Source organism: Zalophus californianus, chromosome 6 (genome assembly GCF_009762305.2).
Source record: "Zalophus californianus isolate mZalCal1 chromosome 6, mZalCal1.pri.v2, whole genome shotgun sequence".
Classification (NCBI taxonomy): Eukaryota; Metazoa; Chordata; class Mammalia; order Carnivora; family Otariidae; genus Zalophus; species Zalophus californianus.
In genome coordinates this window covers 28179610-28194432 of record NC_045600.1, presented here as the reverse complement: position 1 = coordinate 28194432, position 14823 = coordinate 28179610, and the positions used below count along the sequence as shown (strand labels likewise).

The 14823-nt window shown below is 55.7% G+C and overlaps 1 protein-coding gene across 3 annotated transcripts in view; it reads left to right on the top strand.

Annotated features, from left to right (window-relative positions):
* PAPLN (papilin, proteoglycan like sulfated glycoprotein) overlaps positions 1-14823 on the top strand; it is a 36064-nt gene that overhangs the window by 17642 nt on the left and 3599 nt on the right. For all 3 annotated transcript variants that reach the window (XM_027572233.2, XM_027572236.2, XM_027572235.2), the window contains exons 15-26: positions 3287-3367; positions 3525-3774; positions 4730-4850; positions 5130-5268; positions 6277-6757; positions 7481-7618; positions 7764-7888; positions 8136-8289; positions 8899-9036; positions 9723-9850; positions 9951-10059; positions 12485-12651. In XM_027572233.2, coding sequence (XP_027428034.2) covers positions 3287-3367; positions 3525-3774; positions 4730-4850; positions 5130-5268; positions 6277-6757; positions 7481-7618; positions 7764-7888; positions 8136-8289; positions 8899-9036; positions 9723-9850; positions 9951-10059; positions 12485-12651 — 2031 coding nt within the window. The remainder of the gene's footprint in view (positions 1-3286; positions 3368-3524; positions 3775-4729; positions 4851-5129; positions 5269-6276; positions 6758-7480; positions 7619-7763; positions 7889-8135; positions 8290-8898; positions 9037-9722; positions 9851-9950; positions 10060-12484; positions 12652-14823) is intronic.

The window sequence follows — 14823 nt, the reverse complement described above, 5'->3', positions numbered from 1 at the left end:
GTAGCTCTGAGTGAGGCCAGCAGGGGCCCCAGAACCTGCCCTCGGCCAAGGACATGGGGGTGGTGGCAGGAGGTCTGCCAGGGGTTGGTGCTCTTAGGGCTGGGGACCTCAGGCTGGGCTGCAGATTAAATTTGTCTAATAGGCCCAGGGGAGCCACTGAAAGCTTTGGAGCTCAATGGTGATACCATGAAAGGTCTTGAGGAGGACAGGCATGGCGCCTGCCTGAGGGCCAGACTGAAGTGGAGCCGGTTGGAGCGGGAGCCTGGTGAGGAGCAGGTTGTGGAAATCCAAGGGCCAGCAAGAGTTGTGAAAACAAAGGGCCAGGCACTTGCCCAGCAGAGCCTGGTGCCCAGAGGGTGCGCAGGAAGCAGTGCTGCACTTGAAGCCTGGGAAGGTGGAAGAGAAGAAGCTAGGGGCCTATTCCCAGGCTGGCTGGGGCCTGGGACTGCAGCACTGGAGATGGGAGGTGTGGGCAGAAGATGGCGGAACTGGGGAGAGAATGTGCATCTGCCTCGTCCCAGGGCTTGGCCTGGGTGGGGTAGGCAGTGAAATGAAAGCAAAGATTTTACTGCATATCTACTAGACTTTTCCAATCCTAAATTATTTTTAAAATATTTTCTGGGGATTGGCAAGATGTAGTCCAGAGGGGGATGGAATTTTCACTTCTTTTTTTTTTTCTTTAAGATTTTATTTATTTGAGAGAGCACGTGAGAGCAGGGTGGAGGGGAGCAGAGGGAGGGGGAGAAGCAGGGAGCCCAATCCCAGATCCCAGGACCCTGGGATCATGACCTGAGCTGATGGCAGATGCTTAACCAACTGAGCCACCCAGGTGCCCCTTCACGTCTTTTATATAACTTCACTCCATTATGTAGTAGTATGCTTACTGTGGAAAATTTGAAATGCACCAACAAATAGAAGGAGGGGACCCCCCCCACCTGCTGCCCTGCCCTCCCCCCCAATCCGGGTGCTTGGAACCATGAGCATTTTGGGGCATGTCCTATTATGCATCATTACGAAAATTACATGTCATCCGTATTTACTCTTTTTAGTAAATTTAAATTTAGTCTTTTGCATTTTTTTCTCCATTTTATGATAAATCTTTTTAGTAACTTTGAAGTGGTTCAATATCATATACCATAAAATTCACTCAAACGGTAATTCATGATTTTTAGTAAGTTTACCAAGTTGGACAATGAAATGGTGAAAATTTTTTTTTCTGTTTCTGAGCAGCCCCTCATCAGATCCCCATGCTGGGAAGACAGGCCTGCTTATTTATTTATTTGTTTAATTCCAGTACAGTTACTATACAGCGTTATACTAGTTTTAGGTATACAACATAGTGATTCAGCAATTCTGTCCTCCGTTCTCATCATGATAAGTGCCCTCTTAATCCCGTTTACCCATGCCCCCCCCACCCCCCGCCAACCTCCCCTCCAGTAACCATCCGTGTGTTCTCTGTAGCTAAGAGCCTGGTTTTTTGTCTTTCTTTTCTCTGTTGGTTTTGTTTCTTAAATTCCACCTACGAATGAAATCATTCAGTGTTTGTCTTTCTCTGACTTATTTTGCTTAGCGTGGTACCCTCTATGTCCATCCATGTTGTTGCAAGTGATGAGATTTCATTCTTTTTGGCTGAGTAATATTCTCGTGTGTGTGTGTGTGTGTGTGTGTGTGTGACTTCGTCTTTATCCATTCATCTGGATAGACACTTAGGTTGCTTCTATATTTTGACATTATAAATGCTGCTATAGACAGATACACATATATTTTTTTTGAATTAGTGTTTTCGTATTCTTTGGGTAAGTAGTAGTGGAATTACTGTGTTACATGGTAATTCTACTTTTAATTTTTTGAGGAAGAATGGTGAAAAACTTTAAACATACAGAGTTGTTTGAAGTAGTTGAAGAACTGCATAGTAAGCATCCATGTATCCACACCTAAATTCTATAATGACTGTTTAGTTATATGCGCTTTTTCATGATCTACCTCTTTTGTTCCTTCATCTATCATTCAAATTTGTGTGTGTGTGTGTGTTTAAAACGATCCAGTTGTTTTTAATATGGAATTTTTTTCTTGAGGTGCAGTTCACAAAACATACAGTTAACCATGGTAAAGCGAATGCTTTGGTGTTATTTTGTATACTCACGATGTTGTACAAACCATATTTCATCACCCATAAAAGCTCCCTGTACGCATTAACTGATCACTCCCCACTCTCCCTGACCTCCTTCCTTGGTAACCGGATCTGCCCTCTGTCTTGTCAGGTTGGCCTATCCTGGAAATACCGTGTAAAAGGGGTAGTATAGCTTTCGTGCTATACCTCTTTCACCCGGCAGAGTGCTGTTGAGGTTCATCTGGGCTGGAGCCTGGATACAACAGCACTTCGTCCTTTTTATGGCTGTTAGCAATTCTATGGGTAAACCATAACCTGCTTATTCTTTCATCAGCTCATGTGTATTTGGATTGTTTCCAGCTTTTGGCTCTAATGAATACAACTGCTATAAACGCTCATGTACGAGTTTCTGTGTCGACCTGTGTTTTCATTTCTTTTGGGTACATACATAGGAGTGGAATTGCTGGGCTCTATGAGGACTCTGTTTAACTTTTGGAGGAGTTGCCAAACTGTTTCCACGGTGGCTGTACCAATTTACATTTCCATCTGCAACGCCTGAGGCTTCCAGTTTGTCCACATCCTCACCAGCACTTACTATTTCAGCCTTTTTGATTAGAGCCCTCCTAGTGGGTGTGAAGGAGTAGCTCCTTGTGGCTTTGATTTGCATTTCCCTAATGAGTGATGATGGTGAGCATCTTTTCATGTGCTTGTTGGCCCTTTGTATATTTTCTTTGGAGAACTGTCTGTTCAAGTTCTTTGCCCAGTTTTTTTTAATTTCTTTTTTAAGATTTTAAAATAATCTCTGCACCCAACTTGGGGCTCGAACTCATGACTCCAAGATCAAGAGTCATGTGCTCTACCAACTGAGCCAGCCAGGCGCCCCACTTCGCCCATTTTTTAATTGGATTGTTTGTCTTTTCGTCAATTCAGTCTAGTTGGGATCAAACATAGTTACTAATTTTATATCTGGCTTTTCTTTTTGCTGAACATGTAACATCAGCTTTTTCTAAGTGACTAAAGACTCTTGAAACATGGGAAGGGTGTTTTATGAAATCACAGGTCTGCTCATTTTCACTTTGGCTGTCCTGGGTGCCCAGGCCTTGCCTGAGCAGTGGGGTGGGAGCACATGGTGATTAGGGTGGCCACTGCGCAGGCCTGACTCTCTGCTCCCTGCAGAAGTCCCCAGCATGCAGGACGTGCACATCAGCTCCAGGGATCCCCGGATGTCTTTGGGCCCTCGGGTGGCCCCCACCTCAGGTGAGAAGCTCAGTGGAAGCCCCCAACCCGGAGCCCAGGAGATGGAGGTTGAAGGCGGGGCAGGTGGTTTAGGGGGGATGGAGAAGGTAGGTCTGGTGTGGACAGATGGAGATGAACAGCCAGGTGGAGACCGCTGGTATCTTTTCCTTCTTTCTAGATTCCAGAGACCAGTGGTGGCTCCCCCAGGAGCAACCCTCAGTCCAGGGTAATCCCAGAGGAGCCCAGGGCCTTCACCTGCCAGGCCTAGCCCCCTCTCTGTCGCGGTCCCCACACTGGCAGCCCCTGCGGTCTGGCTTGGCACCCCAGGACTGCAGACAGAGCCCCTATGGGTGCTGTCCTGACGGCCACACCATATCTCTTGGGCCGCAGTGGCAGGGCTGCCCTGGAACCTCATGTCAGCAGAGCAGGTAGGGGCCTCTTCTTTACCAGGTCAGAGAGGAAAAAGTGTGTGTGTTGGGGGGGGTATCTGAGGGACAGGTCCACGACTCTGCGCAGGGACGGGGTGGAGGTGGGGTTTGCAGAGCTCAGGACTGGGACTCGAGCTGTCTTTGAGCTTCCCTGCTTGTGCCATCTTGGGGACTCTGCTTCCTGTCGCTGATCTTCCTAATGTGCAGGGTGGGGGTAAAAATCTCCACTCCTGCTATAGAAGTCGGCCTGTGGAGGTGTAGCCTGAGGCTCTGGGAAGGCACATGCGACATCATTCTAGCTTTCAGATCCAAACCAGTCTGCCAGTCTCTCTGGGGCTGGGATGCTCAGAGCCCAGACTTTGGGGCCAGCAGCCTGGGAGCTGGGCAGGATTCCCAGCTCAGTCACTTACCAGCCGCGTGCTGGGTGATGGGGGCAAGTTCCTTAACTCCTCTGATCTTGGCTTCCTCTGCTGAGATGTGGGAACTGTGACAGCCCCCGGCTGGGGTTGCTGTGAGGACGGAACAGTCCCATGGTGCCTGGGGCGTGGAAGGTGCTCTGATGCGTTCTTCCTTCACCTTCCTTCCCCACTCCTGGCCGATGGAGCTGTGATTTTGTAAAGCCTCCCTGGGGACCCGCAATGTGGGCAGGTTCAGTGAGTCTCCACCTTGGTTTTGGGGGTCGGGGGGAGTTGAGGATCCGTCAGGTATCAGGGCGGCGGCTCTGCCTGCTGGGTTTCTGCTGCCTCCGTGGCAGCCGCTGGGCGGTCGTGGGACGTGGCAGAGCCTCAGCACGCGGAACGGTCGGGCCTGGGTGTGGGGACATGCTGTCTCCCGTGTGGGTCCTCAGCTGCTCGGCCCCCAGCACTGGCAGCTTCAGAGCCTGGGTCCCGGGATGCTGGGGGGGTCAGGCATCAGGGCTGGGTGGTGAGCAGACAGCCGTGTGACGCCTGTCTAGGTACGGGTGCTGCCCCGACGGGGTGTCTGTGGCTGAGGGGCCCCAGCATGCCGGCTGCGCAGAGTCTTATAGCAGTGACAACGCCAGGCGAAGGCCGGGGTCAAGAGCAGTGGCTTCCTCGGTAAGTGCCGGTCAAACGGGGGGTGGGGGGTGGGAATCCAGCCCCCGAGCCTGCTCAGCGCCACTGTGACCCTGGCTCTTTGTAACTTGGGCTTGGGAGAAAGGAGGTCCCTGCCGGCTGCTGGCCCACAGGGCGTCTGAGACGGGCCTGGGCTGGAGACGGGGTGGCGTGTGCAGGGGGCTTCGTCTGACCTTCCCCAGGCCTCTGAGCTCCCCTGGGGCTGGGGTTCTGCATCATGGGCTCCTAACCCTGCCCCTCCCTCTTCCTGTCCTTCCCCAGGCTCCCACGGCCCGCCGGCCCCAGGCTCAGCAAAACGAGCCCCCTGAGTGCCGGCGCTCCCAGTTCGGCTGCTGCTATGACGGAGTGGCCTCTGCGGCTGGCCCTCTTGGGGAAGGCTGCGGGGGCCAGCCCGGCTACGGTGAGTGGGTATCCCGGCACGCTTCCTGGTGAGTGGGCTCCGGCCCCCCTTCCCCCTCCCCCACCTCCACCGAGCCCCCACCTGGAGCTTCCTACTAGCTCAGTGATTCATTCATTTCTTCAGATGTTTACTGTTCACTTACTAGGCGCCAGGTCCGAGGATGGGGGCCAGCAGTTTGCCCTTGAGACCACCTGCCTGCTTGTGGGAGGCAGGGAGAGCTGGGGCAGGGTCCCCACAGAGAAGGAGGGCTTGTCCTGCCCCCCACCCCCCCAGGGCTCAGCACCCTCTAGAGGCAGAGATGGAATGGTGGTCGGTGCCAGGATGGACAGGGGTGTCCCCACCTTGCCTGGGATGAGTCCTGGAGGGAGGTCGCCGAGGCCAGAGCATGTGTGGGCGGCACTGCCAGGGACTATCACGGGGACCTCAAAAGCCAGATGGGCTGGTGGTCAGGGTCTGCAGGAGGCTGGGACCCTGGGGGGGCTTTAAGCAGGGGCCAGCCACGTTCATGCAGAGAGGTAGAGCGGCCGTGCGGGGGAGGTGGGCGGTTAGAACAGGCAGGCTGGGGGCAGCTGCAGGTGGGCTCGAGGCTGGTGAGGGTTCCTGGGAACAAAAGGTGGGTCCCTCACTGGGCACCTTCACAGATGTTCCTGGGAGCCGAGGGCTGGGTTCTTATGAGCCAAGCCCTTGGGCTGCTCTGTGCGTGCACTCTCGGGACCTGGGTCAGGCATGGGGAGGGGAGGGGCATGAGGGGGCCAGTGCAGGTTGCTCATGGCCCTGACCTTCTGGAGGGCTGTAGTTCTGTGGGTGGAGCCCAGGTAGGTCTGGGCAGGGAGCAGACTCTGCCCCCAGGGCCAGGTCAGGGGTCTGGGCAGGGGTGTAGACGTGCTCCGTGAGCTGGGAAGGGCCTGGCTCCTAAGTCCGAGGCGGAGGGGATGGTGGGCCCTTGTTGGCAGGGCTCTGCTGGGCAGCGTCCTCGGCTTGATGACACGCACCTCCCTGTCCCCTCAGCCTACCCTGTGCGGTGCCTGCTGCCCAGCGCCCACGGCTCCTGCGCGGACTGGGCCGCCCGCTGGTACTTCGTCCCCTCTGTGGGCCAGTGTAACCGCTTCTGGTACGGCGGGTGCCATGGCAACGGCAATAACTTTGCCTCTGAGGAGGAGTGCATAAGCAGCTGCCGGGGGCCGCACGCTGGGCCCCGCCGGCCCGAGCCGGGGGACACTGGCCCGAGCGCCCGCGCAGACGGTGGCGGCAGCGGTCCCGGAGGCCAGCAGGAGGCCAGCTGGCCCAGGACGGGGGCCACAGTCCCGACGAAGCTCTTGCCTTCCGGTGGCCTCGGGTGGCGAGAAGACCAAGAGCTTGGGCCAAGGAAGGAGTCCCACACGCAGGCGTCGGGAGAACGGCCCTGGGGCGCGGAGCTCGGGCCCCGAGTCCCTGGCCTGGATGGAGATGCCCGGCGACCAGTGCCGCCCTCCCACAGCTCCCCCTACAGGTGAGGCCTACCTTCCCTGGGACAGGGGCTGCACCTGTCGGAGCTAAAACCCTGAGGTCCCCAGGCCCTCCCTCCCCATCCCTAACCTCAAGTCCTCCAAACAGCCCTGCCTGGAGGGCCTCGGTCCTGTCGTTGTACACATGGGGAAGCTGGCATTGGAGACAGGAGACTTGCCAGTAGATGGTGCTGCCATCTTGGTCAGACCTTGCCCGTACACCCCGGGCCTGTCTAGTCAGAAAAGCTTGCAGGCTTCATGACCTTCGGCAAGTCCTCCAGCTTCTCCAAGCCTCAGTTTCTTGACCTATAAAATGGTGATATTCTCTCTTAGATTTAGTTTGGGTTCCACAGCCTTGGGACTGAGTCATGAGAGCTTTGGGGAGAGTAAAAACAAAATAAATAAAACTTTGAATTCCAAAGGGGTCAAGCATGTGGTTTAGTTCCCCACATGGACCTGTCGTGAGCAATCTGTCCCGGCCCCTCCATGCCCTGGGCTTTGCGCCTACCCTGCTGCTGTCACAAGACCAGGCTGAGGTCACAACGTCCAAGGGCATGTGGGGAGGATGGAGAGGGGGGATTCCCAAGGCCACGGGCTTCTGGAGCTGACCCCGAAAGTGCCAGACAGGATGGGCAGCCAGCTGTCTGTGGTGGAACACTGATGAAGGGGAGTCCCCGGTCCTGGCACTCAAGCCAGCAGTGCGGGTCCTCACCAGCACCCCCCGCCAGGGTCAGCTTGGCAGGCCCGGAGCCGTCCCTGGTGCAGGCCCCCTGGGGGCAGTTGGTGCAGCTCCTCTGCCAAGATGACACGTCCCTGGAGCCCCACGCCAGGTGGCAGAAAGACGGACAGCCCATCTCCTCCGACAGGTATGTGTATGGCAGCTCCCTGATGTCCCCTGGGATGGGAGCATGCATGCAGGGCTGCAGTCCCCTCTGGTAGGAGCACCGGGGCCGGAGGCAGGCTGGGCTTACTGTCCTCAGGAGCCCAGAGCTCAGGCCCCCACCTCCTCAGGCACAAGCCGCAGCCTGATGGCTCCCTGGTCATCAGTCCCCTGTGGGCAGAGGATGCTGGCATCTACAGCTGTGGCAGCAGCCGGCCAGGCCGTGACTCTCAGAAGATCCAGCTTCGTGTCACAGGTCTCTGCCCCGGGGATTCCCATGGGCCCCAGGCGGGAGGCCCTGGCTGGGAGGCCTGAGCCAGGTGCTCCCACACTGGAGGGGCCCTTCCTGCTGGCAGGGACTGTGTGCTCCGCGAGGGCCGAGGTGGAGGTCTTGCCCCTTGTGGCGCTCATTTTTCCACATGTCCCTGGCCAGCTTCATGGCCCTCCCCCTCCTTCCACCACATTCTTCCCACAGCTCACCCCTTCTCCTGGCCTCATGACAGGGGCTGATGTGGCCGTGCTCTCTGCGGCTGAGCCAAGGCACTTCCCTCAGACCAGGGACCCAGCCCAGGGCCACAGTCCTCGGGACTCCAGCCTAGTGGGGGACAGAGGAAGCCTAGGGGCCGTCTCCTCCTTGCAGCCTTGGCCCACGACCAGGTAATAGTGCAGCAGTGCCGTCGGCTCTCAGCCGACCCCCTGGAGGGCCGGGGCTGATAGGGGTCTCAGTGGTGAAAGGAGGGGAGGGGAGGTGAGTCACAGCGCTCTGCCTGGTGAGGACAAGAGAAACGCGGCTCCCTGAGCACAGCCTCTTAGGAGGAAGGGGAGCCCTCCACCCCTCCCCAAACTGTTGAGGATGGCCCAAGGCCCAGGACACAGGGGCTGAGGGAAGGGAAACACACCGGGAGTTAGAGGGCCTGCGAAGGCCTTGAAGGAAGTTTATAGAGGCGTTGCGGAGGGCTGGAGGGCACAAGTCAAGGACCGAGTAGCAGAGGTGCAGGGCAGGGAGGTGACAGTCAAGATTCTGGGGCAGTGGGGGCGGGCAGTGAAGGACCGAGTAGCAGAGGTGCAGGGCAGGGAGGTGACAGTCAAGATTCTGGGGCAGTGGGGGCGGGCAGTGGGGAAGGCAAGAAAGCCCCAGGTGATTGGTGACGGTGTCCTGCCCAGAACAAAGCAGCTTTGTTAGGAAGCGGAATCGGGCAGGAGAGAAGGGGCCCATGGGCTTGTGCAGAGGGCCCCCCTCATGGCTGTGGGGTGTTTGTTCTGCAGGCTGCTTCTGGACAGGAACCAGCCTGGGGTGGTGGACGCCCAACCAGGCCAGCGGATCCGGTTGACCTGCCGTGCTGAGGGCTTCCCGCCCCCAGCCATTGAGTGGCAGAGAGACGGGCAGCCCCTCTCCTCCCCCAGGTTTGTGTTCAGCTCCAGGCCAACCCTGTGCAGGCCTCGGGGGAGGGAGCTGCCAGGCGCCACCCCTGGTCAGTCCTGAGCAGGATTCCACGGGCTTGCTAGAGATGCTGCAGCCGGGCAGTAGGGCTCCTGGGGCAAACCAACATTTGGGTCTCTGGGTCTTTCCAGTGTGGTTAGTGGACAGAAGTAATGGGCCAGCTAAGGAGGGGTGATGGCTGAGGGACAAAACGGAGGCAGACCCATTTCTGGCTGTAATCATAACAGCTGACATTTCCTGTACTCGTTACGAGCCTGAGGCTTGTTCCCCATCGTGCAGTCCGCACAAGGGCCACGTTGCGGTAGGTGCTGTCTTACCCTGCTTATGCACAGGAGCTTAACACCACATAGCTCCTAAGCGGCAGAACCGAGATCTGAGCCCGCTGAATGAGTAGAGCAAGAACTAGAAACCCACACCGGAATTATTTTGTATCTGGAAGCTTGAAATGAGTTTTTTATTGCCAGGCTTAAAGGTCAGGCCCCTCCCAGTAAATGAGCGTACCAGCAGCTGGAGGACCTCAGGGCCTAGGGCCGGATGGCCTTTGCTCAGACCCCACGGAACAGTAGGGGCCACTCAACCCCTCCCCAGGGAAAGGAAGACCCTGCCAGCCCCCTGGGGATGGAGCCACCTGACTGTGCTTTGTTCCTAGACACCAGCTGCAGCCCGATGGCTCTCTGGTCATCAACCATGTGGTTGCGCAAGATGGTGGCTTCTATGCCTGTGTTGCTTTCAACGGTCAGGACCGAGACCAGAGATGGGTCCAGCTCAGAGTTCTGGGTAAGGTGGCAGTCCTGAGCGGAAGGTGACCTCTGAGGTCAGGCGGCATGGGTGGGGCAGGATTGGCGAGTGGCCAACAGTGCTTCCTCCTTGGACCTAGGGGAGCTGACCATCACAGAGCTGCCCTCTACTATGATGGTGCCAGAAGGGGACACGGCCAGGCTGCTGTGTGTGGTGACAGGAGAAAGCGTAAACATCAGGTGGTCCAGGTAAGGCTCTGTTCCACACAGGCCTGGCCCTCAGACCCTCACACCTGAGGCTGTGCAGCCCAGAGAGGCGGCCCACCTTTCTGCAAGGATATTGTGGTTCGCACCATTCATTCTTCAACTCCTGCCTCCAGGGGAGGGGGCTGCAGCACCCTCTTCCTGACACAGTGAGGCCCCAGAGGACTGTCTCTCTTGGCCGGGCTATACCAGGGTTTCTCAACCTTGGCACTATTGGTATCTCAAACTGGATAATTTTCTTTTTTAAGATTTTGAGAGCGAGCCCGAGCATACAAATGTGGGGGTAGGGGACAGAGGCAGAGGGAGAAGCAGGCTCCACGCGGAGCAGGGAGCCCGATGCGGGGCTCAATCCCAGGACCCTGGGATCACGACCTGAGCCAAAGGCAGACGTTTAGCTGACTGAGCCACCCAGGTGCCCTGGACTGGATAATTCTTGATTGCCGGGGCTGTCCTGTGTATTGTAGGATGTTTGGCAGCATCCAGGCCATCTACCCACTAGATGCCTGTAGGATCTCCCTCCCAAGTCATGACAATTGACAATGTCTAGAGACGTCTCTTAATGTCCCCTGAGTGACACAATCTCCCTCAGGGGTTGAGAACCACCGGGCTATACTCAAGTTTGGGGACTTCAGTGGTCTTTTACCCCAGATCAGTTGCTCTTTTATTCATTCTATCAGCAAACACTTTTTTGCCACCTTCTTCCTTGCCATGCGTCAGGAATAGCCTGGGCTCTGGGGATCTTGGTGTAATCTGAGCCCGCAGATACTCCCAGGCAGGAGATGGCCCCGTGTCCCTGGGGTCCAGAGGTTTGCCCTCAATGCTGTGTGTGCCCAGAGGACGGAGGCTGCCTCCTCTCTGGGGGAATTCAGGAAGGACTGGCCACACATGTGACTTTGGCTGGGGCTTGAAGGCTGAGGAGGGGAAGACTGTTCTTGACCGAGCCTCAAAGGTGAGTATAAGAGATGTCAAGACGGGAAGGGTCCTGTGCACAGGAGTAGGGAGGGCGGCCAGAAGCTTCTGTAGGCTTCTGAGCAGCTGTGCTCTGTGCAGACTTGCCCTGATCAGGTCCAGCCTCTGATGATTCTAGCAGGCCTGTATCTTCCAGTTTTGCCTCTCCTTGATCTTCCTAGCAGCAAACACGCTCAGGACTCCCCTCTTTAAAGCACAACAAAAGATACCCTCTTCTGACCCTGCATATCCCTGCAGACCCTGGCCTCATCTGGAGTCTCCCCCTCACAGCGGCTCACATCCATCCCCACTCCAGGGATACTGCCCTGTTCCTAAATCCTCTGGACAAATTGCAGTTCCCACACGACCTGCAGTGTCCTTCCACTGACAGCTTGCACCTCCCGACATGCTCCCTCCTCTTGGCTCCAGGAAACTACTGTCGTCTGGCCTTCTTCCTCTGGCCTGGCCCTCTTCCTCTGGCTGCTGCTTGTTTTCCTGGCTGGCTCATCTTCTCACACCAATCCCTTGAGAGGCTGTGCTTGGTCCCTGGTCTAACTTCACCTTGGGTAACCTTGTTGGCATGTGGTTTCCAGGATCATCCAGTGCTGATACACTATCTGGGTCTAGACCTCAAATCCAATGCCACCTGGTATCTTGTGGGCACCCAAAATGTAAAATGGTGGAAAAGAGCATTCACCGTTCAGCCCTCTTCCCCACTCTGGATCTCCCCATGGTGGAGGGGCACCACTCTTACCCAGTAACCCAAGCCCCGAACCTCTGTCATCCTTCATGTCTTCTCCCGACCTCGCACGTCTGGCCCTCACCCATGTGTGCACTTCTGCCGTAGCCACTTTCCTGCTCTCTGCTTTCAGGCTTGTCCTCGCCCCAGTCGGCAAGCCTTTCCAAGCACAGATACCTGGTCAGTCCTGCTTAGCTCACACCCCTCCATTCCCCCCAGGGTCCAGGCCAAACTCTGTCTAGGCTGTGTCCACTTCCCTCCCTGCTCTGACCATGGCCTCCCTTTGAGCTCACGAGCCCCCTCGTTCTCCCTTTCACCGGCCAACTGTTCCTCCTCGTCCTCAGGTCAGGGCTCAGCTAGGTCATCCTCAGGGAAGGTGCCCCTAAGCACCTGTACCCCAGCCAGTGCCCTCAAGGCAGGGAGCACTTTTGTCCCTCACCTAGCACAGGGCCTGGCACCTCATGGCTGCTTGAGAGACCTTTGTTGATGAAAAGTGAGAGCGGGGTTCCTTTGTGGATTAAAAGGCAAATTCACAATAATTTAGATCAGTGTGCTCAGTTGGGGTGAGTTCACCTCACTTCTGAGTTACTTTGCTCTGAGAATGTTCTTTTTGGCACCCTGCCCCATCTCTTTCTCGAGGTGAGGGTCATCTGTCCACAATGATTACCTCCTCCCTTTGTCTCCTGGGCCTGGCCGGCTCTCCCACAGTCCTCTCCCCTCCAGGAACGGGCTGCCGGTGCGGGCTGATGGGCATCGCATCCACCAATCCCCAGATGGCACGCTGCTGATCCACAACCTGCAGGCCAGAGATGAGGGCTCCTACACGTGCAGTGCCTACCGTGGAAGCCAGGCAGTGAGCCGCAGCACTGAGGTGAAGCTGGTCCCACCGGGTAAGAGACCTAGCCCAGGGACTTGTGCCCCAGAGCTGGCTTTGTGCTGCACAGGGCGGGGGAGGGCAGGCTCTGCGGGCTGGGGGGGACCCTAGCCTGTGTCCTGGCTCACTCTGCCAGTTCCTGGTAGTGTCACCCATGGCAAGGGGCTCAACCTTCCTGAACCTCTCCCCTTCCATGTGCAGCAGGCGACTCCAGCGCCTGAGGGAGCTCTGGTGAGGGTGAAGGAGATGGTGCAGATGATGGGCATCTGGTAACAGCTTAATAGGCATTATCAAATATTATTTAGACTTACTAATTTTGAGAAATAGGATTGACTGGAATTTCATTATAATCCTTACGGCAGATAGACTGTTAAATGTGTCCATTCTAATCAAGGTGGCAAAAAAATGATCCTATGATTGAAAAGTGCCTTTGACCATATAACCCAGAAAGGGAAGGGCAGGGATTAGTATCACCATCGTACAAATGAGACAGATATCCAGACACCTTATGTGATGTTTCTTCAAGTCACACAGCAAATGAGGGGCTAAGTTGGGATTAGACCCTAGTCCTCATATTTAATATTCTTTTCCTTAAACGACTGTAGCTGTAACTGGGCAGAATTTTACTTGCATTATTCAGTAGTTTATGTTCTTCAGCTCTTGCTCAGAGTTATAGATCAGTGAACCTAAGGACCATGTTGTAAAACAATTAGTTTCATACCACTAAGAAAAAAATGCCGCTAAAACGGTTAAATGACACTATGCTAAGACACGATCAATTCAGATGCAGTCCAATTGGAGAGGTGTTAAAATGGGAAAATCAGCGCATCTCAGAATTGTTAAGATAGACATGAGCTCTATCGTCAAAGAGGCCAGAGGGCAAGGGGGAGTGGGAGGCCTGCCCTCTGCCCAGCCTGCTCTTTCATGTGTCCTTGGTGCAGGCTGACTGACCAGTAGGGCAGTGCCCCGGGCCGAGCTGCCGGTTCTCGAGGCCTGAAGCAGACTTTTCAGGACGACCTCTCCTGTGCTGTCTGCCTGGATGCTCATGGCGGTCAGGGCCGCAGCACGCACCAGGAGAGCTGCTATACCAGGGGTACGGGGCCTGCTACGCTGTGGGTGGGAAGAGGCCAGCACTAGAGGTTGAAGGTCCATGGTAGAAATGTCGCTTAGTGAATCAGACTGACACGTAGGCTTCCGGTTTCTGAGCTCCTTAGGATAGCCATAGGACTCGAGTCCCCGGGGCCCCGCGCAGTGCTCAGCATCACTAAGTGCTCAGGCTTGGTGACTGCAGGAGGGCATTACACCTTCGCAAAAGCGCTAGACCACCAGGGCCATTTTTCCCCTCCACCCTGCCCAGCAGATTGATCTCTTGTCTACAACCAGATTTACAAACCAGAATGCAGATTTGGGTAAGAGAGCTGTCAGGGGACCCAGGTGTTCATGTTTGTGACTCGTTGTAGACACGTCTGCTTGGGAAGCCAAATTAGAAACTTGTCTGATGGCAGAGTCTGGTGGGGCTCTTGCTTGTGTGGTCGCACACTGAAATGTCTGATGTGACCTGCCTCCTGGACAGGACGCCTTTCTCCTGCCCTCTGCTGGATGAGTGTTGCTCATCTCCTATTTTGTGGGCACCTTTCTTGACTAGAAGCTGTCTCGCCCCTCCCTTTGTATTCATTCTTTTGATTATGCTTTTTGTAGGGTCTCACTGCTTGAGGCTGCCTCACTTTGCCCCATTTGTGGTCTGGTGGCATACTGGAATTGGTGTTAGTGTCCAGGTAGCGGGCTTTAAGCTAGTCATGCTCTGGTGTAAGGGACATGCTTCCAACCTTCTTGCCTAAAAGACCGGGGTGAGAAACGGAAAATACTGTAGCGATAAAACACAGGGGCTCATGCACTTTTTCTGAATGAGAGGGAATGAGGGGCTATGAAGCAAAACATGGTCAAGCACTCAAATTTTAGCCACAGTCACTCTGTGCCCAAGGTGCTGTTCCCATCTCCATTTCAGGTGAGGAAGCACAGGCAGAGAGCTGAAGTTACTGGCCAAAGTCACCCAGCTGGGAAGCAGGAGAGCCAGGACTGAGCTCAGGCAGTCTGGCTCCAGAGCTGGTGTGGTTAACCACTGTGCTGGGCACCTAACCTCTGGGCCCTTCACAGGCCCCGGGCTGCAACTGCTGAGAGAAAGTTGTTA